We start from the raw sequence: 22,058 nt of genomic DNA on the forward strand, positions 1-22,058 counted from the left end.
CTTTTGCTCCCATCTCAAACCTTGACGACTCACTCACTTCCTTCGGAGCTCTTAACATCCGAAGTCAGCTTCACTTCAAGTCAGGACTATTTAAACCTATCCGATTGACTTTTAACAACAACTCCCACTGAACATGTCAACTGCATCGATAACCCGTTTGAGTAGACTCGGATCTGCCGCAACAGATTCGACCGGCACACCGCCTAACTCTCCACTCACACCATCGACACCCACCTGGCCTTCTAGAGACTTTATTCTATCGAAACCGGCTGCCAGCCAGGACAATAAACAACCATATGGAGGCGGGCTTGGAGAGGGTCAATGTGATAGCCCTCGTGATGAGGTGTGCACAGGTGGACTAGTCTCAATGTTGCATACTGGACCAGCATCTCAACATCCGTCAAATCATTCTTCGAGGCCCCCCTTAGGAAATGGCCAAGTCTCGCCTTCCTCAGTTCGACACAGACACTTCGGTGGCCGCGATCTGCGCCAAGATGTGAGCAATGTTCCCTATACAAATGGCGAGGAAAGATCACAGCAGGTCCCCCAAAAGACTCTTGGTGTCCATAACATACTCAACCCTATGGAGCCACAACTACCGGCTTCAGGGGGTAATGGTCATCATCCTCCAGCAGCTCGTCCATCTGAATCCGCGACACTAGACCAGACAGTTGGCCCAATCTCAAGATCTTTTCCTGGCGCAAAAGCTTTCCCACCAGCCCAACCTGCGTCAATTTCTCTTCCAGGTACGCCATTGGGGCCGATGACACCTATCGGAGGGCCGTCATCAGGACGCAATTCCCCGACGGCTTTCCCATTTCCTGCCGTAAATAGTGCAAGACCAAAAGCCAGCCCGACACAACATCCCCGAGCCATAAGTGTTAGTCATGCGCCATCTCGAGAATCTGATGGGCGACAGTCTTTACATGGCTTTTCATCTACTAAGCGACCGTTCGAGGATATAACGCCAGAAGACACCAGAACTCAATATCCCCATCTACATCCTTTAACTGGAGCACCCACTGGTCCTCCCTCAACGATGTCGGATCATGGTAGGTTGCATTCACAGCAGCCGATTGCTTCTCTTGGAACACAAGCTCCTCTCTCTACTTTCCCCCCTAGCCATGCGCCGGGTCGCACGCAACCGCCTCTGGTACACTCTCAAACTTCATATTCTCCTAACATGCAGGCTGGCCGGCCGTTCCCGAGTCCAGGGCCCCTAAGCGAGTCCGCCTCGCCGTGGTCAGAAACACTGCGAAGACATGGGATGGGGGGGTCTCTTTTTGGCGTTGAGGGACAGCAAGCGTTATTGGCACTTCCGGGGAGCGAGGCACCTATCCCTGTTCATATGGACTTTTCGCAGGCGTCTAAGAAAGCAGACGAGAAGAGACAGCGAAATGCAGTGGCTTCAACAAGGCATAGGAGGAAGAAGAAGATCATGCAGGAGGAGAATTCAAAACAACTACAAGAGCTCCGGGATGAAAGGCACCTCATGGAAATAAGGATTGAGGGGTTGATTCAACAACGGGACTTCTACCGTGAAGACCGTAACCGGTTACGAGACATTGTCGCACAAACGCCATCAATAAGTGGCCTTGCCGCCGGACCTCCTAGTCCTACTATTTCGACAAGCAATTCTTATGCAGAGACGGGGTCGTTAGCATCAGGGCCATCTGGGTCCATGAGTTACGGAGATGTACCACCGAACGAAAGACCAGCCAAACGCCGTCGAACCGATGACCATCCTGAATACTCGCTACCACCATATGAATCCCCTGCGAGCGCGCACCCAAGTGCATCCCGAAGTGGGCCTCCGATGCCCATTCCAGGTTGCGACGCGCCATCATGCCCATCCTCTGCGGCGTCCTCAGCAAGCGGCGAAAGGTTACCGCCCTTGAGAGCAATGGAAGGCCGACCTCCTACTGGCCCATCCCCTGGGTCAGGTGCGCAAGAGCAGGATTCGCGAACTGGCAAATGGGTTCCCGTTCAGCCTCGAATGGCAGAAACCGGATGGGCAACAAGTGACACTCACCGCAGGCCTTGGTGAGATGGAGTTTGATGTTTGAGATTTTCAGCACATTACAGTTACGGAGGCTAGTGTCCTCATCTACTCTGGAATACCGGAGTGGTTCAGGCTTTTGTCATGGCTTTGATGACGAACGGATGGGACTTTTGGAAGATGCATCCGTTGGGCCAAGACGAGTTTATTACATTTTGTAATATTGTCTCGTTTATTCTCTTTCCTTCTTCTCCTCCAGGTCCAATGGTTATCTGTTGGGCCAAGTAGGAGAATACCCAACGACCCTCCGACGACTCGACCGAACGATTGCATGCCCAATCCATGACCTATACCAATGCTCGTTAATTACTACGGTAGCTATTTCGGTGTACAGCACGGCAGATATGGGCCCTTACGCAGACGCAGAGATCAACGGAAGCCTTTAATCTTGTGGGATCTTCATTTTTAAAAGCGCCTGACATCCCCATGCATAACCTACCGTAATGATCTATCCCGCAGTTTACCTCCCCCTCCGATTCATGGGTCCGCGTGACCGCCAACGGCATGATTCGCTATGCTACTGACGGTATTGGGATGCTTCTTCCCAAGTATCTCTTGTCGGAAATGTAGGGTAATAAAACTGACAGGGAATTCCCTTGGCCCTAAGCTAGGATGCAGCGTGAAGCCAATACAGGTGGCCAGGCCACGGCGTTGGAAATATCACAGCCACCCGAGTCTGCGCCTGGGGCATTAAGAAAAACGAATAACCGCTGTAGAGTGGTAGAAATTGAGAGAGTTTCTGTTCTTAAATATATTCTGGTACGCTCGCTAGCCAACGCCACGCCGACGCAAACAGTATACTCCTTGGAAACAAAATGGTGAGGAAATATAACACAACCGGGTATTTGAGATCCGAACGCCTCTTCTGTACCTCAAAATCTTCAGTCCGCTCAATCAGTGACCGTTGGCAACATGAGAAGCCCGACGTCGCCTATCCCGTCAATCGCCAGGTACTCATACACATGATTTTAAACAAAGAGTACATCTCATCAATTCAGTTTGGCATAAGTCGTTACTCATGCTTGTCCGGACTTTGCTCTTGTAAACCCACTTTGTACCCCCATAACATTCATTTATGACGGTGGGTTGCGACTTCGTCGATCGCGATTGGGTCCATCTGGTCGCTGAGCGAGTACAGCTCTCAGTTGCGGGTCGTCCTTGTCTTTGTCTATGTGATGAACACGGACATGTCTAGAAACCATTAGCATCAGAACCTAAATTCCGGAATGCTATATCTGGCTGCAGCGCAAGGATTGACCAGCAAGTTAACATACCGCTGAAGGTTATCTGGACGTGGATATTTGTGTTCCCTGTCAGGGCAAAAAGGGCAAACGTAGCCTGGAGAATCATGAACTAGACCATGTCTTAACATTTCATTCTTTCTCTTGAAGCCCTTGCCCCCTTCACTTCTCGGATATCCTTTGACTGGACAATAGTGTAGCCGTACTGACGAGTGCACATTCATATGAGAATTGAGAAGATATTTTGTCTGGAACGGTTCCACCCGGCATCCCTGGAATGTACATGTATATAAGCCGGCAATAGGCTGCGGATGTGTCATTCCATCAATGCTCATCCGGTCGGTAATTGAGGTTGAGTTGATCGAGACTGATGCGGCGGGTGAAGAGGCAGAATGATCGGTATTCGGAGTCCCGGTAGCATTGCTACTACTATATTCCGTTGTGGCGCGAGCGTGGGTACCATTTGCAGGCTCATGATCTGTACTCCCCTCTGCCGTAGAGTGCGAGGAGAGTGTTCGATATCTATCTGGTGCTGAACGGGGTGATGACAGGAGATTGGTAGTCAAACTGAACCTATGCCCTAGATTTGCAGCTGGCGAAGGAGGGAAAGTCGAGGATGGGCCTGGGCGAGATCGACCGAGATCTTGTTCGGATGGGCGCTCTGGGGGTAAGTCTCGGAGCTCACCAAGTGTTGAACGAAGAGACGGGAGAGACTGTGATGGAAGAGTCTCCTTAGAATTGCCTGCTGGTGCGCGAAGCCCATGGTGAAGCGGCGGTAAGGCTCCGTTAGACGAAGGGATGAGTGGCGATGTGACTTTGCTACCGGAGATATATCCCCGCGCAGACAGACCGTTGATCGGGAGTGCGTCTGCAGCGAGGTTGCCGTCGACGGCACTATCTCGCCACGATTCTTCATCTGGTGAGTCTTCGCCGCATGGAAGGTTTTCGCGGTCAACTTCGCGAGCTATGTCGGGGTTGCGTCCGCCGTCGAGATTATTTATCAAGTTGGCATACCCAGAGGTTTCATAAAACTTGCTGTTACGACTGGCTTTAGTTGTAGGTATAAGGGGGGGAGGACTTGGAGATGACTCTTGGTGCCTTAGATATAGCGGTTCGAGTTTTGGGCTTTGAGGAGCCACGCCATCCGGGTCGTCTGTATCGTTCTGCGTAGCTAGGAACATCGTTGTCGAGTTGGTGGTGATTACTCAAATCACAGAACATGAGATAAAGGAGTTAGGGAATGGGGTGGGAATATAACTCAAAGTTCGTGGCAAATGCATGCAAGCAGACCGAGAGAAGCGACATGCCGGTGTTGGTTCGTATTCTAATTCCCACTTCTCCTATAGATCGCTGGACAGTACTCGGAAGCGACATTCAAGATGCGTGTGTTGTCAGCAGTCAGTAATTACCAAGCCGAGGCGGTTTATTCTTGCGACGCGAGCGCGGTGAGTTGTTCGTAAAACGATGTTGTCGAGGTGGTAGTGTATTCACCGATCGCGGGGCAATGCGTAATATTTTGGAGACTCTGCCCGCCCGATGAGCGAGAGAATTGCGAAAAGGGGATTCGGAGCTTTTTGTGTTCGAGTGATTGGTGTTACCTCTCCTGTCTTTCGTTACGGTCAGTTGGCTGAGAACAGGAGGCTCGCGGATGAGGCTCTGCTTTGTTGTTCTTGTTTTGGGGGCCCTATGACAGTGCGTATTAAACGACATCTTTCTTCAAGCCTAACCTATATCGGAATAGTGTAGCCGACAGCCTAGCCAATGAGAACAAGTCTAGCTGGTGCGGGGCAACCGACAGCTTTCGTGAGAACTCCTTCTTTCCTGCCAACTCCTTGCTCTACCTCGGAAATTTTGGGACGAAGAATCTTTCAGACCTCTCCCACTGAAGAAGAGATATGTAATCTATATTTACATCGAAGAACCATTGGCAAAGTAAAACGCTGCTCGACTGACTTGAGGGGAAATGTAAGGAGTCTCATCCGAAGGGCCTAGGGTAGGACGTTTTCAAGCAAGATAGATATCCCATGTAAAAACTCGAATCTCTTTTTGATGCTGGCAAGTAAGTTCCATGAAACAAACCTGTCATAACCCGCACTTCTGATGACGGCGCAACTTCTGTCGACCCCGATATGGACGAGCACTTCGGCAAGAGAGCCGTACTTCTTCGACCGAGATGCAAAGAGGATAGCGGCAAATCGCGATGGGCCCCTATTATTGTGATGCTTTCTCAATTACAGAGCACGTAACCTAGGTCACCATACCAACTCATACCAACCACTGCTCTATCCTGCACGCCTAATGGCCCTTTGCTTAGCGCCTCGTCTAGTGGTTTTTTTTGAGGTTCTTAAGATGACAAAGGACATGCACAGCTCTGATTGGAGTCCAAGCTGGAAACGATGACACATCTTACAGGTTGCACCTCGGTGCGTTATCAAAATCGCTTTGAGTGACATGTCAAGCCCAGATATATTGATGATGCTCAACAACTGCGTACAGGAGTAAACATTTAGAATGAGACGGAACGTCCCATTCTATTACTTCCGTAGCTCGTAGCAGCATGTCGCACTGAGCGTGCTTAAAGGGTTAGAGTGAATATGATGAGCAGCAGTAGTGAGTTGATTGGTTCTATCTTCAGTGTGGGGTATTCCATCCCACAGGTTTTACTTTAAATCACCCAGCTTGATTACTAAGGGCTGTTGTTCCTGAGGATCATTGAGACCATGCCCGGCCTGCGACACACCCCCCCAGATTTCAGTCTGTATCAGATGAGATCTGCATATCATCCTGATCGATATCCTCCTCTGAAACGTGTTCTGGATCAATCCGCAGTGAGATATCAACCAGACCCAATTGTTTCACGAAGTGAGAATGCTTTTCTGCTGAAAGAGGTTTTGTGAAGCCATCTGCAGGCATGTCTGTTGTTGGAACCCATTGAACTGTAATTTTGCCGTCTCGATGGATCTGTCTTAGCCAAAAATTGTGGATGTCGACGTGTCTTAACTTTGATGTTAGTTGTGGTCTCTCTTTCTGGACCAGTCCCACTGTTTGTTGATTGTCACAGAGGATGCGTGGTTGGTGTTCTGGATCGAATTGTATCTGACCGAACAGTCGGTATAGAGCTATTGTCTCCCTCGCTGTATGAGACAGCGATAACAGTTCCGCTTCAGTCGTTGACGTGGTTACAGTCTTCTGTTTTGAAGACTGCCACATGATTGCCCCGCTAAACAACTTCATGAGATAGCCCTGGGTGGATCTTCGAGTCTCTGGATCATCCGCGAACGATGCGTCGCTTGACTGCTGTAGTACTTCATCATCGCCTGTCTCTACTGCTGTGGCCTTATCCACAGAGCCCGAGAACTCGATGGCATAGTACCGTGTGGTCTGGAGATATGAGAGAACTCTGTTCGCATACCGCAGGTGCTCTGGTGAAGGGTTCATAGCGAATTGGCTTAACTGGCTAGCTGCATAGGAGACATCTGGTCTTGTTACTACTGCCGCATACAGAACTGATCCTACCTTTTCTTGCATCTCTGTTATCTGTCGAATAGTGGCCTGTCCTTCGAAAGGTTGGGGACGGTACGACGGAATGAGAGGAGTTGTCGTTCTCATTGATTTGTCGATCCCGAACTTGTTACAAAGTTTGTCGATATATCCATCCTGGCAGATCCAGAGCTTCTTGGCCTTGGTATCTCGAAGGATCCTGATGTCGAGGAAGGTGATTGCTTCTCCCAAATCCTTAATCCCGTATTTGCCGTTTACTGCTGCTTTGAATTCGTTGACTTGTTGGAGGTAGTCAGATTGTGCGATGATGAGAAGATCATCGACGTAAAGAAACAAGACAAGATGAGTCTCGTTGTTAATGAGAATGCATGGTTCATCTGGGCATTGTTCAAATCCCAGGTCTTTGAGGAACCGTACAAGTTCATGGTACCACAGTTTTGGTGACTTACGCAGACCATAGAGCGCTTTGAGCAGTCTCCAGACCTTTCCTGATTGACCATATCCCGGTGGGCATGTGGTGTAGACCTCCTCGTCCATTTCAGCGTTGACGAAGGCGTTCTTGAAGTCAACTTGGTGACATATCAGCCCAAACGCACAGACGAGAGCCATCAGAATCCGGAAGCTTCGATAAGCACCGGTTGCTGCGTAGATATCTTCACCAGAATGGTGCTGAAGATCACCTCTGACACAGATGCGGGCTTTGTGACGAATGAGATGTCCTGTATCATCCAGTTTGTAGGTAAAGACCCATTTGAGCGGCAGTATCTGTTTGCCTTCTGGACAATCAACTAGTTGAAAGGATTTCTTCTCCTTGAGTGAGTTGATCTCGGCGCCTGCAGCTCGTTTGAAGCCTTCTCTCTCAGGGTGCCGTTTTAGTTGATGCCAGAATTCAGGTGGTGGTAGCAGGTCCCTCCGATGGATTCGGATTGACCGTGCAGCTGCGAAGGCGTGGGCGATCTGATGTCCCAGCTTCGCGCGTTCCAGTCGTAGAGCGTATGCCTGTCTTCGTGCTCGCTTCTGAACTCGATGTAGGGTGGAGCGCGGTTTGAGTGTTTCGATTGCATCCTGACCTTTCTGAGACAGTTTGATGTTTCTCCCAGAAGTTGTCCGAAGGTTCTGGAGCACCTCGGCGTCCGTTGTTCCTTCCTTTCTGGGCGCCTCTTCTCCTGCCATATTTGTCCGAGGATGCGATGATGCTTGATGGAGAGCTGCTTGATTCGGGGGCCGCAACACGTCTGGCTGTTCAACCTGTATTTCCCCTGCTGTTGCTCGTTCAGGTGAGCTTTGTGGTGTGAGAAGCAACCCTAGTGGAGGTGGCTCTACTTCTGTTTGGATCGAAACAGGAACTGATGTTGCTATATCCTCCGTGATAGGCAATGGCTCAACATCTTCTTCGTCCAGATCAACTTCGTTGACCGTAATGGCGAGAGCCTGTCCTGATTCAGGACGAGTTGTGGCAAGCTGTGGATCGTACATGACTTTCTCGTCAATTTGAACATCACGAGATACAATAACACGATCGAGGTGTGGAATCCAAACTTTGTGGATATTAGTTGCGTCGAATCCGACAAGCCATCCCGTGAGCGCGTTTTCTTGTAGTTTCGCTCTGGGCCGGACGAGCTTTCTTGTTCTTGATCAATACATAGGCGAGAGAGCCAATGATTTTGAGATGTGAGAGGTTCGGCTTTCTGCCATGAACCATCTCAAACGGAGTTTGCCATTGTTTTCGTTGAACCGGGATGCGATTGAGGAGGCGGGTAGCATGAGCAACGATGTAGGGCCAGAGTTTCTGAGGTAGATTTCCCTGTATTCGAAGCTTGCGAGCGATAGTCATGATCACCCCCCCAGAACGTTCGGCAGGACCGTTCTGATCTGGCGTATCTGGTGGAGATGGATTGAAGATGATTCCTTTCATTGTAATGAAATGCTTCCATTTCTTACCCAGACCTTTCTCGCCATCTGATCGGATGTACCGCGTAGTGAAACCCCAGTTGTCGTTTGTAATGGCGAGAAACTCTTGCGTAGCCGACAGGAGTTCCTCTTGAGCCTTGTTCGGGAGATTGAAGGATACGTGGTAAGCCGAGTGGTCGCAATAAAAGTGAGCGACCCAGGAGTCGGCGTTGAAGGCTTCCTCCATATCGACAAGGTCGAGATGTATCCTTTCAAAAGGGTAGGTTCCCCTCCAGGTTGGTACACGTGAGATTTGCTGGTGCGCCTGTCCGAGTTGGCATTCGGGACAAAGCTCAGATTTTCGTTCAAAGTCGTGAGTGCCAAGTGCGACTCCTTCGACTACTTGAGGCACGTGTTCGAGAGCTTCCTTACGGATATGGCCAAGCCTTGCGTGCCAGATATCCATAGATGCTATTGCCACTTGAGGTGTTCTCGACTTGGTCGCCATTGCAAATGACTTCACAGCCTCTTGGTGCGACTTTGCCTTGAAGACAGCGTCCTTCATGCAAGGTTCGACCACTCGGAAAGCACCATACTTTGTTGCCTTGAAGGCATTTGATCCATCCGAATACTCCATCCAACAGGTCCTAGTATTAAAATAGAGGCCTTGTTGTTCGAGAGAGTGCGTGTTGATGAGGTTCCAGTGGAATCCGGGAACATGGGCAACATTCTCGATCTGGATTAAGCCTGGACCCGATGGGGTATCAACATGGACTGTGACATTGCCGACACCCGTGATGTATGTGCCTGAGTCGCCAAACTCGATGACTTCATTTTCCAGAGGCTTGTATTTAGTGAAGCGAGATAGGTCATTGCAGACATGCGTATCCGCGCAGTTATCGAGTCGAAAGCAGTCGCCGTACTCGTCTTTTGCGGTTGTGCTGAGTGCGAACTTTGACGTAACAAATGCAGCTCTTGATTTGCGTGGTAACGCGGCAGCAGTGTTTGAAGTCTCGTCTTCTGTCGGAGTCTTGTGTTGATTCTCCGTACTGTCAGACTGCCAGAACTTAGGTAGGTTGATCTTGTTTCTCCTAAAGTTCTTTTCGATGTTTGTCCGAAGCCTCCTGCTCCCTTTGACTGCAGTGATGACTTTCGATTGGACTTGGATGGCTGGTGTCCATCCTTCTGGTGCCTTCGAAGGATTTAGGTAGTAGCAGTCAGCATACTTGTGAGACATGCCACAGACGCACTGTTGAGGGTTTGTGCTCGAAGATGAAGGTTGTGTTCGCTGTCTTTTCTGCTGGGGCTGGCTCTCCTCGTTTTGCGAGTCCCAGCCATAGTCATGCTTCCTATCTTGGAATGTGGCATGGGCTGCTCGTCCCCTAGTAGCGTTCTCCTTCGGTGGTGCCATTGTTCTGAATTGCCTAATACAGAATCCGATCGTGATCTTCTTCTCGGAGAGGGTTGGGTTGAGCTTGCGGAAGGTCCTGAGAGCTCTGTTCGTTGTATTCTGAGCTTTCTGAACAATAGTGGCATCATCATTTTGATCATTTTCGTCCTCTTCAGAATCAGCCGAGCTTGCAACGGTGATAGAGCCGTTACTGGCATGGTCAGGGTTAATCTCGTTAAGCGCGGTGAGAAAAGCGTTTGAGATCTTCTCCATTGCTTTTGCTGCCTCCCTGATGAGGTTCTTCTCGTTCTCAACCTGAGCTTCTTTGGACTTCATGTAGTTGTAGAACGGTGGGTTGACTTCACGAGATGCTTCAATGAACGCATCACAAATCTGTGACTCGCTGAGATTCTCGATCTTGTAACGCTTGGCGTTGCTGACGAGAGCAGGCCAGCGGCTAAGCCATTTGTCAAGACTAGTGTTGCCAGGGCCTTTCTTAAGCGATTCGAACTCGGTCCTGACATTCTGCTTCTGATCTTTCGCAGTGGGTTGGATGCTATCAGCCAGCGCGATGAGTTTGCCGCGGACGTCATGGATTCCGAGGTAGTGTTGCTTGAACTCCTGGCACACCGTGAGGTCGATGCGATCAGAGACCTTGTCATATTTCTTCTTCTCGCTCTCGTAGATAGCCTGGAGGCTGTGGTATTTCTGGATCGTATCCTTGCTCGCTGAGTCTGATGGTTTGGTCGCAGTAAAGACCAGGTTTTCGATCCCTTCTGGATCACAATAGTTCCAGACATCATTACGCACGGCAAGGTCCTCGATAGAATTAATCCAGTTCGTCCAGTCTTCACGGGCGTTGAGCATAGCGAGGTTATGGTCTTTGATCGACATCTTGTGTTTGATGATTTTTGGTAAAGGCAATGTTAACTTCACTTTTTAGTTGACTTCTATTTAATGCGTTAGCTTCCTTTTTTATTGAAATCATTATGAAAATATCAGTTTTTCTGAGTCTTCTCTGTAGTTGCTGCTTTCGCGGCTGGTGATGAACCCCGCAGTAAGCATAATGCAACCGGTCCAACTTCGTTCCGGTTTCTCTGAAGAGAATTTCCTGTCGGAAGAAAGATTTCATTGCGTCCAGGTTGACAGGAAAGCTGGTAATGGTGATAAATATCGCGTGCGACGTAGCGAAAGAGTCTCCGGGCTCATAACTGTCGCACTGAGCGTGCTTAAAGGGTTAGAGTGAATATGATGAGCAGCAGTAGTGAGTTGATTGGTTCTATCTTCAGTGTGGGGTATTCCATCCCACAGGTTTTACTTTAAATCACCCAGCTTGATTACTAAGGGCTGTTGTTCCTGAGGATCATTGAGACCATGCCCGGCCTGCGACACAGCATTTTCATATTATTTCGCAGGCACATTTCACCAATCGAGGTTGTAATCACGATGAGGATAATCGCAAACAGATCGATTCAACAATTCTAAATTACCTCCCACTCGCAACTTCAAAAGCAAAGGAACAGAAACACGACTCTATGGTCCGCGACTGCGCATCGCCCGGGTCGATCGATATTGTAGTTTGGGAAGTTCCATTTCGACATCGATGCCCTCGTCAGCTTCCATGATATTTGGATCCACAGCCATAGGTGCCGTGGGATCTGCTGCGATAATAGGTTCGGCAGCTTCGAGTTTTGCGGGCTCTAACTTGTTCTCCTCCTTAGTGGGTGTCGGACTGCTTTCCTTGTGGTCAACCGCCATGTCGCGGCGCACACTTACGGGCCGCCGCGTCCGGACTTTGCCCATCTCGCCTGTTTCCTTTGCTAGTTCAGGCTCTTCACGCTCAACGCGCTCCATTTCTGTCTTGGCCATCTCGAGGACCTCCGTCAGTCGTTTCTGTACCTTACTGATCTCGTCGTTGCAGTCGCCATCGCGAAGAAACTGATGAGCACCGTGCTCACACATACTCTGCACAAACTCGAGGCCCTTGTCTAGCTTATCGTATACATCTGGTGGTTGGTCACCAGCACCGGGTCGGGATATCGACATAGGACCGAATCGCCTGCTGCTCATGTATCGTAGTGAAGGGATGGCGTCGTCATTGCTTCCATCCTCTGATACTTCTTGCTCCGCAAGCTTCTTGATCTGGGCAACTCTTGCGGCCATCTTGGCTTTACGCATCAGGTTTCGACTTGACGAGACGAACCTCACAAGGTCGTCAAAGAAGCTCTGAACATAGCAATCATAATAGACAATGATCATGCTCCGTGTGCGATAGGCGGCAGGGGCGTCTTCGTTGGACGTCATGGATGGCGACTTGGGCTTCTTCCTTACCCGAGCTCGTGCTCTAGCTTGTGCGGCTTTCATGATCTCTTGTTGCTGACGAATGGAGCCAGGGCTTGGGGCGTGCACCTTAGGTGTCTCGGGCTTGACTGATGTCTGTGCTGTGTTGTCGCCTGCGCCATCTTTGAGGATGTCCTCGTTCCCTGGAGCCTCGGCGTGAACTACTGGAGGATCATCTTTAGGCTTGAGGGACTCGGTTGAGCCTTTGTTGCGAAGTGACTTTGTCTCCGCACTTTTGCCCTCTGCGGCAGCAACAGCGGCCAACTCGGCCTGGCGTCGGTCGACCTGGCCGCTGAGGTCGTCGAGTCGCTGTAACCAGTCCGGGACGTCGTTGACAAGATTCTTGAGGGCATCCATCGCCAAGTCGCGAAAGCTTGGTTCTCGTGGGGGAGTCATGTTGAAATTATGATAGTAGGAGTCTAATGGGTAGGAATTAAAACGATCAGGAGAGCATCGGAAACTTAGCCGTTGAACGGGGCATGAAGCTGAAATGACAGTGTCGAAAGACGGGCAGTTCCAATCTTATCACAAAAGTAGAGAATGGACAAGGAATTGATCATTGATTGCATTGTGACTAGTCCATTCTTTATATGTCTCGGAGGGACGCAGGGAGTCTCCTGTAAGCTACCGACCCAGCTCCCGTCCTGCGCAACACTTTCGCGGACAGCGCGGACAGAGCGGACACCCCTGTCAAGCCCAAGCCACTACTCGGTAGAGTTGTCTCATTTCCCACCCGCTTTACTCTCCGAAAACAGGGAAGCTTGTCTTTGCTTAGTCGTGTTGGTGCTGGGGTTTTTTGAAGGGTCGTAATGACCAGGGTACCCCCGTCACATCGTCACGCTACTCTTTTTCTACGCGGGACATGGGCCAGGGGACACGGAAGTAATCCACCCAACGCTTGTACCTGCGGGTCTCATTTTGCACTGGCAGTCAATTGTGCATATGCAACGCGCCTCTCTCGTGCAGCCCAGGTACAGACCTCCGCTTGGCCGCGAAATTGATCAGCGTTTCCAACAGAGGCCGGAACCCAGCTCTTCTGGGCTTCTACGGTGGCAAGTCATCTCTGGTACGGATGATAGTAGACGCGGTCAATTGTTATCGCAAAATGACAATCAAGGAACTAGCATATGGAGAAATTCTGCGTCTTTGGAGAACAACATGACCGGACCGCACGGATAAAGGGCCGGCGCAACACGCCATGCGATAAGCCACGTGTCATGGCAAGTCCATGTACCAAGTCTCGAACGTTGTGGCCCGGCCGCTGGACCGTGGGATCTCGCAGCGCGGCCATCAAGCTCGCCCCAAGAGGCGTGAGCCGTTACTAAGTCTTTCCCAATCTACTTCGCAGCTGGACTACGCCATGGTGTTTTTGATCCACCTTGCAATTGGCATGCTAACTAAAGACGGCCAATCCTTTCAGACGTAATAGTACGTTGGCAACAACCTCGGTGACTGAAGTCAAGGCGGCTCATCCAGGCATCGCCGTAGCCAGCGTTCCCTGGGAGGATTTGGGTTCGCCTGTTTACTTGCTCCGACAGCGTGCTTCTTTGACCAAAATAGTCTATGTCTCAACTTTAAATTGATAGCCTGACTTGTTACAAGACAAACGAGATCTCACTCGGAGCTGGTCTGACGTGCACTTGAGCTATATCATGCTAGCCCGACCCGTCTACCAACGCCAATCATGCAACAGTTGGAGCACACCTCTCGACATCCTACAAACTCTTTGCATTGTCGCAAGCGCTACTGCTTCAACTAGCTGAAGAGACAGTCGTCAGGCAGTGTAGGGTACCTCATTGGCATCTCGTTACTTTACTGCAATGATGGGTTAGTCACTCATGTAGTGTTCCTCGTCGCACACAATGCCTGTGCGAATAAACAAAGAAAGGAAATCATATTCTAGACCCACCTGGCCAAGGGATTGCAGCCTGTGATCATGCTCCTCTCTCATACGGTATATTTGACCAAGTACTTCTTGCATCTCGGCACACGTTCGCTCGATGGTCGCATTTCGGTTGCCCTCCCTCTGCCAGCGCTGAACGTCGCGATACATCTTGTCGTACCGGCGCTGCTTCTTCTCCATATCCTGGCAGAGTTTGCAGTTATCTCTCTTGGTCCTGGTTTCGTAGACAAGCTTCAGGCCGCACGTCTCGCCCATCCGGTATTCTTTGTTGCACTGTTGGCGGAAGTGACCCCAACGCCAGTAGCCGCAGGCCCAGCGCGTTTGATCAAAGTAGCACATCACCGAATGATGGTAAAAGAGTTCCAGTGGCGAGCTTTCGGGACGGAAAGGGCAAGGTAGCGCTAGCCCACGGCGGCCTGGGCAAAAACTGCGTTGTAAGGCGACAAACTGCTTTACAACGACTGGCGTATTATGCTCAACTCAAGTACAATCAACATTGAACTGTCAGGTAAAAAGATGGATGATCTGTCAGAGTGGCAAGGGGATGGCGTGAGGTTGAATGGATACCAAAACAAGACACTGATGCTGAGGGTTCCGTCCACTGGTCCCGTGGCTCAACAGCGAACTGGGTCAAATGGTTGGCTCACATTGAACTGTTGGTTGGTAGATGAGTTGCCAAGATTGGGAAGTCGGATTGACCGATTACCCAGTGCCGCTGCGCAAATAAACCTCCCCTGGTTACTCTCCGGGCCCATCATGCACGCTCGTCGCTGCCTCTTCCATCCACAGATCGCTATCCACTTGGAAATAGTCTCTTCAAAAGAAGAAGTACCAGGTGTCTGTTTTGTGTACGGCCATTCAATTACGAATTGTGTAATTTACCGCCAATCAATAATACTCTTCAGCGATTCAATATGCCTGGCTGGTACTTAGTGGTAATTGGTTTTGCGACGCATCTCTGAACTGTGCGTCTGTCCAGCTCGGTTGCTCGTGCTCGTCAATTTCAACTGATTAGATCTCGACACAAAAAGTGATCAACTTAACAGAACCTTTCTCTATATACGCTCCCAAGCTGCTGTAGATGACTGATCCATTGTGACATCAAGGCCCCAAACTCAGCTGCTTCGCGACCTATTTCTTCACTCATCCCTAGGCTTTTCGCCAAAGCTCTTTATATTCTGCCCATTTGCAAAAGCCTGCCAAGTTTCATTGTCAGCATGTGATAGCTGCGAAAGCCCTGAGAATCTTACTGACCTAAAGACTGCAGCACATTTTCGTCCGATCTGCTGCCATCAACAAACATTCCAACCATTCCTCTCTCACTCAGGGTCTGCCGACAAGCCAGGAGCAATCTCGTAGCCACCGAGTCACGACGATTGACCATATCCGGGTCTTCATCTAATTTGACAGTCAGCCAATGTCAGATAACATGGTTTGGATTGTGGACGACCTTTGATGCAGATGCACGAAACTCCTCCAATGCCTTGTCCGATTGAGGCTGGCCATGGAATATCTGCGCCGCAAGGGCTCCCATTATTTGGAAAATATGTTATTGCCGCAGCTACCAGATTTTCCCCTTCAAGCCCGACTACAATGTCGTTCACATAGCAAGTGTCCATAGTTTTGGCGTATTGGTCGTACCACCCAAACCGGTATCTCTTCTGTGACTCCTTATTTGCCATCTCGACAACCTTCTGGTAATCTGCTGTCTGACATGGCCTGAAAGTCAAGCCAGCGGAAGCCAGATCAGGAACTGGATGGTCGGCAAATCTCAAGAGCCAATCGAGCACCCGCCGCCCGTTTCCAGGTGTGGATTCCTTCATGTTCCAACCTCGTTTTTCGAACCACTCCGTATCGGTTTCAGGAACGGGCAGACCGTAGAGTAATCTTGGAAATGTGCTTCCAAGTTGAATGATTCCGACACCTCGAATCTTTTTAAGTTTGCTCGCGACCTCGTCGTGGAGGAAGCGCCCAACACCTTGGCCCCGAAAGTCTTTATGAACGATGATGGCGGCTATTGATCCAATCAGTCGGTCGCCACTACTATCCGTAAACGTTGTGAATGTTGCACAAAATCCAATGGCCTCCCCTTTATGGGGTTCTCTCACCAAGTAATGCATGGCATATCCATCGCGTTTCAAGCGAGAACCAAGAGTTGACCGATTTAGATAGAACTTGGAAGGCAAACATGCTTCCCATAAAGCGTGGGTCTCTGGGAGATCTCTGTCGTAGTCCCATTTCAGGAGCGGCCAAGTTGGCGGGGGAGGAGAGTTACGGGTCTTTGGCGTGGCCTCTGTTGTCGGCCGTTCACTTGTCAAAAGAACGGCGACGGCTTGTAAGTCTGCCACAAAGTACCCCGGACACTGAATGAGAGTTGGGAAACCATACGCGCGGGCCCCCTTTTCCGAAACTTCACAGCAGGCTACCAGCACTAAAGGGCGCTCTTCACACACCTCACGAGCAACCTCGGCGAGTTCAAGCTGAAATAAACCTTCCTCTGTCGAGAAGCCAGTCAGCACGAAGATAACGACTCGTGCTCGCTTGATGAATGCCACATGAATGCCGGTAATGCCACGCTCCTTACTATAAGGAACATGCCGGATCCAAGGATGTGTGCGCGCAAGTGCTTTACCGAGAGGCTCGAAAGGATCACCTGCGTTGGTAGGACTCTGGTCTAACGGAACAACAGCAGGTGTTAATAACAAGACTAAATCTTCTTCACCAAGGTTCTTTTGAAGGGGAATCAGGTCTTGGTGATCCCATAGTAAAGTGGCCGGTGAGCTCTGGCTTTGTATAGTTGACATCGTTTGCAATTGAGTGTTATCTCCTAAGATCAAGTGACTTATGAACAGTCTTTCGGATACAGATTGAAATCACTCAGCTCAGAATTGAACCACCCAGTGCCTATATACCGGAAATTGGCTTGATTGTTAAGGTCGTGGTGAAGATGTGATTAGAATTGATGGGGAAAGAGATTGTTGGACCGTGGGATTTACTTCGCGGTACACTTTTTATGACACCAATCAGCATGAAATAAGCCACCCTAGCGGTCAATGGCCCGGTAACGCTCGATGTTACAGGGCAAAGAAGAGGACATGATATTGGATCCATTGATGTGATATCGGATACTTCGATGCTTTTCTATGACTTAGACAACACTGAGACAAGGCGGTGAGAAGGTGGGATAGGGTGTCTCCATAGTACAATTGTTTACGGTAGCACTAAAATAGGCCCTGCTGCCATGACCACCCAGGCATGTCCCTTGACATCAACTGCTTGCGTTATGAGATGCTTCCAGATATCTGAATGACTTGTTTAAATCTCATTCAATTCAAGCCCCTTTTTCGGCCTGATTCGCGGCCCAGCTGACCATGTCATGTTGCGCTAGGTTTCCTCAGTCATCCTCAAGTTGCTAAGCACATTGATGGACAGCTTATCGTGGCAGCTGAATTCTTACCCTATGGCTCCTTCAACAGCCAGGTACCCCTTCTGATACCCGGTGATGGACCCTGTTCCTGAGTCGCAAGCATCGACCTACACCTCAGGTTACATCCGCCCCTGAACAGCTGTGTGTTATCGTTTTTCACAGGGTATTTCTTAAGTGCTATCAAGGCTTGACGCCAAATTGGTATTGCATCGTTCATGCCATTATATAAAGATGCCAAGCTCAATACAGCAGAAGCTAGGCTGCTAGGCTATGATTTCCTGGAACAAAACAGCATTTGGTCATACCAGATCTGAGAATTGCCAAAGACTATCTGCTTGACATAAGAATCACTTTACTCTCTACACGAACCTCCGCTTCGCACAACGGAAAGGCTAGCGATTGCGAGTATCAGTTCCAAATGATGTGATCCGAGAATGTATGTGGACTCACCAGCACTACCGCTCGAGTCTTAGTAGATACCCTGGCCTGAACTTTTGCACCGTTCCGGTCTTGAAAGAGTTTCGAAGAAAAGACTATATTTATCACCGGTTACCGCTGTCACTGCCTTCTTTAGAAGCGTCGTATAGATCCAGACAGTCTCCGAGAACTACAAGTGCAAGTTAGCGGATCTGGCCAGACTCTCTGAATGGAGCAGTATTTGCTCACCAGCGGTTATTTGATCTTCCCATACTCCATATTGATAGTCCACCAGGCCATGGCGCTCGATACCGTCACATAGCCTTATTAGTTCGTTTCCCATCTTTTTAATCATGGCCTCTGGAACCAGATTTTGCGTTCTCCAAAGTTGTTGGGATGAAGTCATTAGGTCAATTTGGCGCTGGCCCAACCCGAGCCAAGCATGGTTGAAGTCGTTCCACAGCTGAATACGATCAGCATGGAGGTTGGTATCGTCAAGATTAAGACCTGGGCACGCACAGTAGTCAGCTCTGGCTTTCTTCTGTTCCCCTCTACGATTACATAGACAGTGTAATACATGCCTAGATCTGCGACCTGAGACAAGAGCCAGCTAGTGAGACTAAGCAATGTCTCAGATGCACTCTCGAGAGATCCATTTACTATCTCCTGAAATATGCTAGCCAGCTGCCTCTGGTAACTGACCCATTCCTCCTCGAGGGCGCCTTCCGCATAGTCATGATCTTCTGTCATTGAAACATCGGCGGTTTTTGTTGCCTGTGGCATTACGCTTTCACTGGACATGCTGTTGCTCGCATAATTCATAGCATTGCTTTGCTGATACACATTCGCGGATCCGCTTGAGCCCTGCGCCGGTTGCTGTGGACTCGGACCAGCTGAGGCCCCAGTCTCAGACCCAAAGTAGCGGGAGGCGATATCTGGTGGCATCATTTGCATAGCTGCAGGTTGCCGCGAGCTGAATTGCTGCGCATCGTAAACTGTTTTTTGCGTACTTGGTTGGCCAACGTTATACATCGCCGTAGCTGCAGTACTGTAGTCGCCAAAGCCTTGCGTTCGGCGGGAGTCGTGGCCGTACTCGGAGCCATAAGCTATAGCTGTGCCAGGCATATTTGCCGTCGAGAATGATGCACTAGGATCTGAATAGTAGCTATTGTAGTTACCATGAGACCCCATGCCTCGCCCTGACGATGAAGGGCCAGCAAGAGATGCAGGGCGATACCTGTCGTTGGAAATTCCAGCGAGCGAACGGCGCTGTTGTGACGGATCGTTGAGTGAGTATCTTTGATTGGGGTTCGAATGGACCGGCGGTTCATTCTGCCTCCTCATACGGTTCGAATCGTCCATGCCCCAAGGACCTGTGATAACACACGGCCCTGCTGTTGTTCTAGGCTGATGGGTGGTTCGTAATGTTGGTGACTATAAGGCAGCCAGTTTCGATGCCCCGGAATAGTTGAACAACAAGCAGTGCGGTATCGTTTGAAGTAGTCTGCGTATCGATAAAGTTAAAAACTAACGAACAAGTTGGGAGATGTTTGGCCTTATTGAAGTCATGCCAATGTTGTCGAATCGCCAAAGACACTGACAGCCTCAGCAGCGAGTTGGATCATAATATATAAAGTTTAGGAAGAGGTGACCGAGAACTGCATATAGGTCCAGAAACTCTTGCTCAAGGACTTTACGGACCAGCGCTGACTGTAAGCAGGCTACCATATGGTCGCTTTGCTTTCAACTTCTTGGTCTCCAGACCAACAATGCAGCCTCGCTCCTACGTGTTCAATCGCCCACACATCATGCCATGGCTATGCAGAATAGGCTCTCAAAGAAGATATCGCTAGGCTTTTTTATTTAGTATCTATCCTTCGTTACTCATGTAATCACAAACAAGGGCCCGGCACCTTACCTATGGACGTAGAGAATGCTGGCAATGATGCTTGAAATGTCGCGCATTGGGCTCTGTTAGAGCGCTGGATTTGGCCTCCAGCTGTGGATCCACCAGCCAGCCCCGCAAACACAGATGCCACGTTTATTAATAGAACCCAATCTGAAGAGGACATTTTAGGGCCACGCCTGGTTACATTGTCTCGCGCTGTTTGTGTGCATCGTGCCCTGCTAGCAGACGGGTAACTCTATCATGCGTGGTTCCTTGCAGAAGCGCTTACAGCATGGACAGCCAGTTGATGTACTGCACTAACCCCGCCAGGCGCTACGTCTTCGCTTCTCCATTGTTCACTACACAAGAACAGCGGGGTCCAGACCCACGTCATTAACCCCTCCGAAGTCATTTGTGACATGAGTCAAACTGCAGGAACACCGTTTGATGCATGACAAGATCAGCCAAACTATGCATCTAATCCACACCTCCTTTATTGACCTCAGTGTAGTTGTCTTCAGAAATGACAAGAAATGTAGGGTAAGCAAGCCAAGTGGCCCTCCTGACGGAATGATGCTTCCCCGAACAGAGTCATCGATGCGTCTTCCTTGATAAGCGATGTTCCAAGGTTCTCGCTGTCAACTTATCTCATGGCCTCGGTTGCATTTTGCTGGTGGAGGGGTAAGCTTGGGAGAGAATTGGCAGGGCTAGCTACAATTTCTTCTGTGTATCTCTACCGCTTCATGATTGGGTAGTTGCGGCAACGCTTGCTTGGGCTTCATTACTTTTTGAGCGGCAATCAGAATGTGATGAAAAGACAATTGAGCATCCCGTCATTGCTTGCACCGAGTTCTGTCGTTCGCAATGCGCAGTTACGCGTGAGTGCGGGGCACCCACAAACACCTAAAAGGGTAGGTGGGGGTTCTAGCAAAAGCAACAGGGGCGGAATTGACGTCGTTCTACCCGAATCCGGCCATCAGTCGAAGGATCGGTCGGTCATCCCGGCAGCCGAGGTGCCACCCAGCGGCGACGGATGGGTCGACCGCTTCCCCGATGGACTTTCCTACCTCTCAAAACAGATTGAGCGGAGCGCCACTGCTGACAACGCTCACATGCACGGGTCAATTGGCCGCTGCATCCACAATGAACGGAGCAGCATCCCCTAAAGTGTATTGTGGAGCCCCCGGCGTACCGCGTACCGTGCTTCTAAGTCGTGTAAGCGGGTGAACTGAGCTCACGAAAGTTAGTCGGGGTACTGATATACCACCATAAGAGACCAGGAACACGATCATGATTTAGATGGAGACGCAGAAGCGGAAACTAGCACTCCCTTGTCTGGCATTACGTGGAAGCTCAGGTGGTTCAGGGGCCTTGCTGGTTGGACATGACACTCCTTATGGGAAAACGTCATGACTTGACAGTAATCCACAACAGAGTAACGGAAATACTTGTGATGTATCTAATCCTTTCCCGAAAGACTCCCTCCGTGGCTCTTGAAATGACCAGGCAGGCACCAGTGAGAATTGGAAGACTACAAAGAGTATCACCAACGAGGGGGAACCTGGAGAGCGGGCAGTATTGTGGGCAAGTTGTGCGATATGCTGCTCTTGTATGTATTGGAACTAGACAATTACTTAGTATCTTGAGTATCAAGAGTCCAGCTTATTATTTCACCATGAAATATCACGGATTGTTGATGTGGGATGACTATATCATTCGTCTTGGCTGGCACAACAGTCAAGGTCCCCAGACTCCCAACGGTTCATTGCAAAAGGCAAGACGTATACTTCAGTACTAGCCTTGTCGTTCCATTCATCCAAGCATCCATGGTCTAGTGCTACCGCGCGTCGCTTTCCCCTACTCCTTGACCCGAGATTATGTTTGCTTGTTCTCTTCCTCTCCTCCTTCCTTTCCGTGGCACCTCATCCGGCATCGACGCCCCCTTTCCGTTATCACCGCCTTTTGCTCGATCCTCGTTCCTAGCCATTCTAATTCACGGTCC

General features: G+C 49.9%; 6 protein-coding genes across 6 annotated transcripts; 1 reads left to right on the plus strand and 5 right to left on the minus strand.

The window, feature by feature from the left end:
• Positions 1 to 133: 133 nt before the first annotated feature.
• FOXG_13974 (uncharacterized protein) lies at positions 134 to 2,047 on the plus strand (the record flags this gene model as incomplete). Its single annotated transcript, XM_018394045.1, has 1 exon — positions 134 to 2,047. The coding sequence occupies one exon, from the start codon at positions 134 to 136 to the stop codon at positions 2,045 to 2,047; it is 1,914 nt and encodes a 637-aa protein (XP_018253455.1).
• Positions 2,048 to 3,132: 1,085 nt separating this feature from the next.
• Positions 3,133 to 4,481, minus strand: FOXG_21311 (uncharacterized protein; the record flags this gene model as incomplete). The annotated part of the gene is made up of 2 exons (XM_018401644.1): positions 3,133 to 3,250; positions 3,334 to 4,481. 2 exons carry the CDS (start codon positions 4,479 to 4,481, stop codon positions 3,133 to 3,135), a joined length of 1,266 nt encoding a protein of 421 aa, XP_018253456.1.
• A 7,133-nt stretch (positions 4,482 to 11,614) lies between these two features.
• On the minus strand, positions 11,615 to 12,817 carry FOXG_13975 (uncharacterized protein; the record flags this gene model as incomplete). Its single annotated transcript, XM_018394046.1, has 1 exon — positions 11,615 to 12,817. The coding sequence occupies one exon, from the start codon at positions 12,815 to 12,817 to the stop codon at positions 11,615 to 11,617; it is 1,203 nt and encodes a 400-aa protein (XP_018253457.1).
• Positions 12,818 to 14,249: 1,432 nt separating this feature from the next.
• Positions 14,250 to 14,663, minus strand: FOXG_13976 (uncharacterized protein; the record flags this gene model as incomplete). Its single annotated transcript, XM_018394047.1, has 1 exon — positions 14,250 to 14,663. One exon carries the CDS (start codon positions 14,661 to 14,663, stop codon positions 14,250 to 14,252), a length of 414 nt encoding a protein of 137 aa, XP_018253458.1.
• An 810-nt stretch (positions 14,664 to 15,473) lies between these two features.
• On the minus strand, positions 15,474 to 17,128 carry FOXG_13977 (uncharacterized protein; the record flags this gene model as incomplete). Its single annotated transcript, XM_018394048.1, has 3 exons — positions 15,474 to 15,520; positions 15,579 to 15,722; positions 15,775 to 17,128. The coding sequence occupies 3 exons, from the start codon at positions 17,126 to 17,128 to the stop codon at positions 15,474 to 15,476; spliced, it is 1,545 nt and encodes a 514-aa protein (XP_018253459.1).
• Positions 17,129 to 18,293: 1,165 nt separating this feature from the next.
• Positions 18,294 to 19,293, minus strand: FOXG_13978 (uncharacterized protein; the record flags this gene model as incomplete). The annotated part of the gene is made up of 3 exons (XM_018394049.1): positions 18,294 to 18,358; positions 18,418 to 18,631; positions 18,688 to 19,293. 3 exons carry the CDS (start codon positions 19,291 to 19,293, stop codon positions 18,294 to 18,296), a joined length of 885 nt encoding a protein of 294 aa, XP_018253460.1.
• Positions 19,294 to 22,058: the final 2,765 nt, after the last annotated feature.

Source organism: Fusarium oxysporum, chromosome 6, assembly GCF_000149955.1.
Source record: "Fusarium oxysporum f. sp. lycopersici 4287 chromosome 6, whole genome shotgun sequence".
NCBI classification, from domain to species: Eukaryota; Fungi; Ascomycota; class Sordariomycetes; order Hypocreales; family Nectriaceae; genus Fusarium; species Fusarium oxysporum.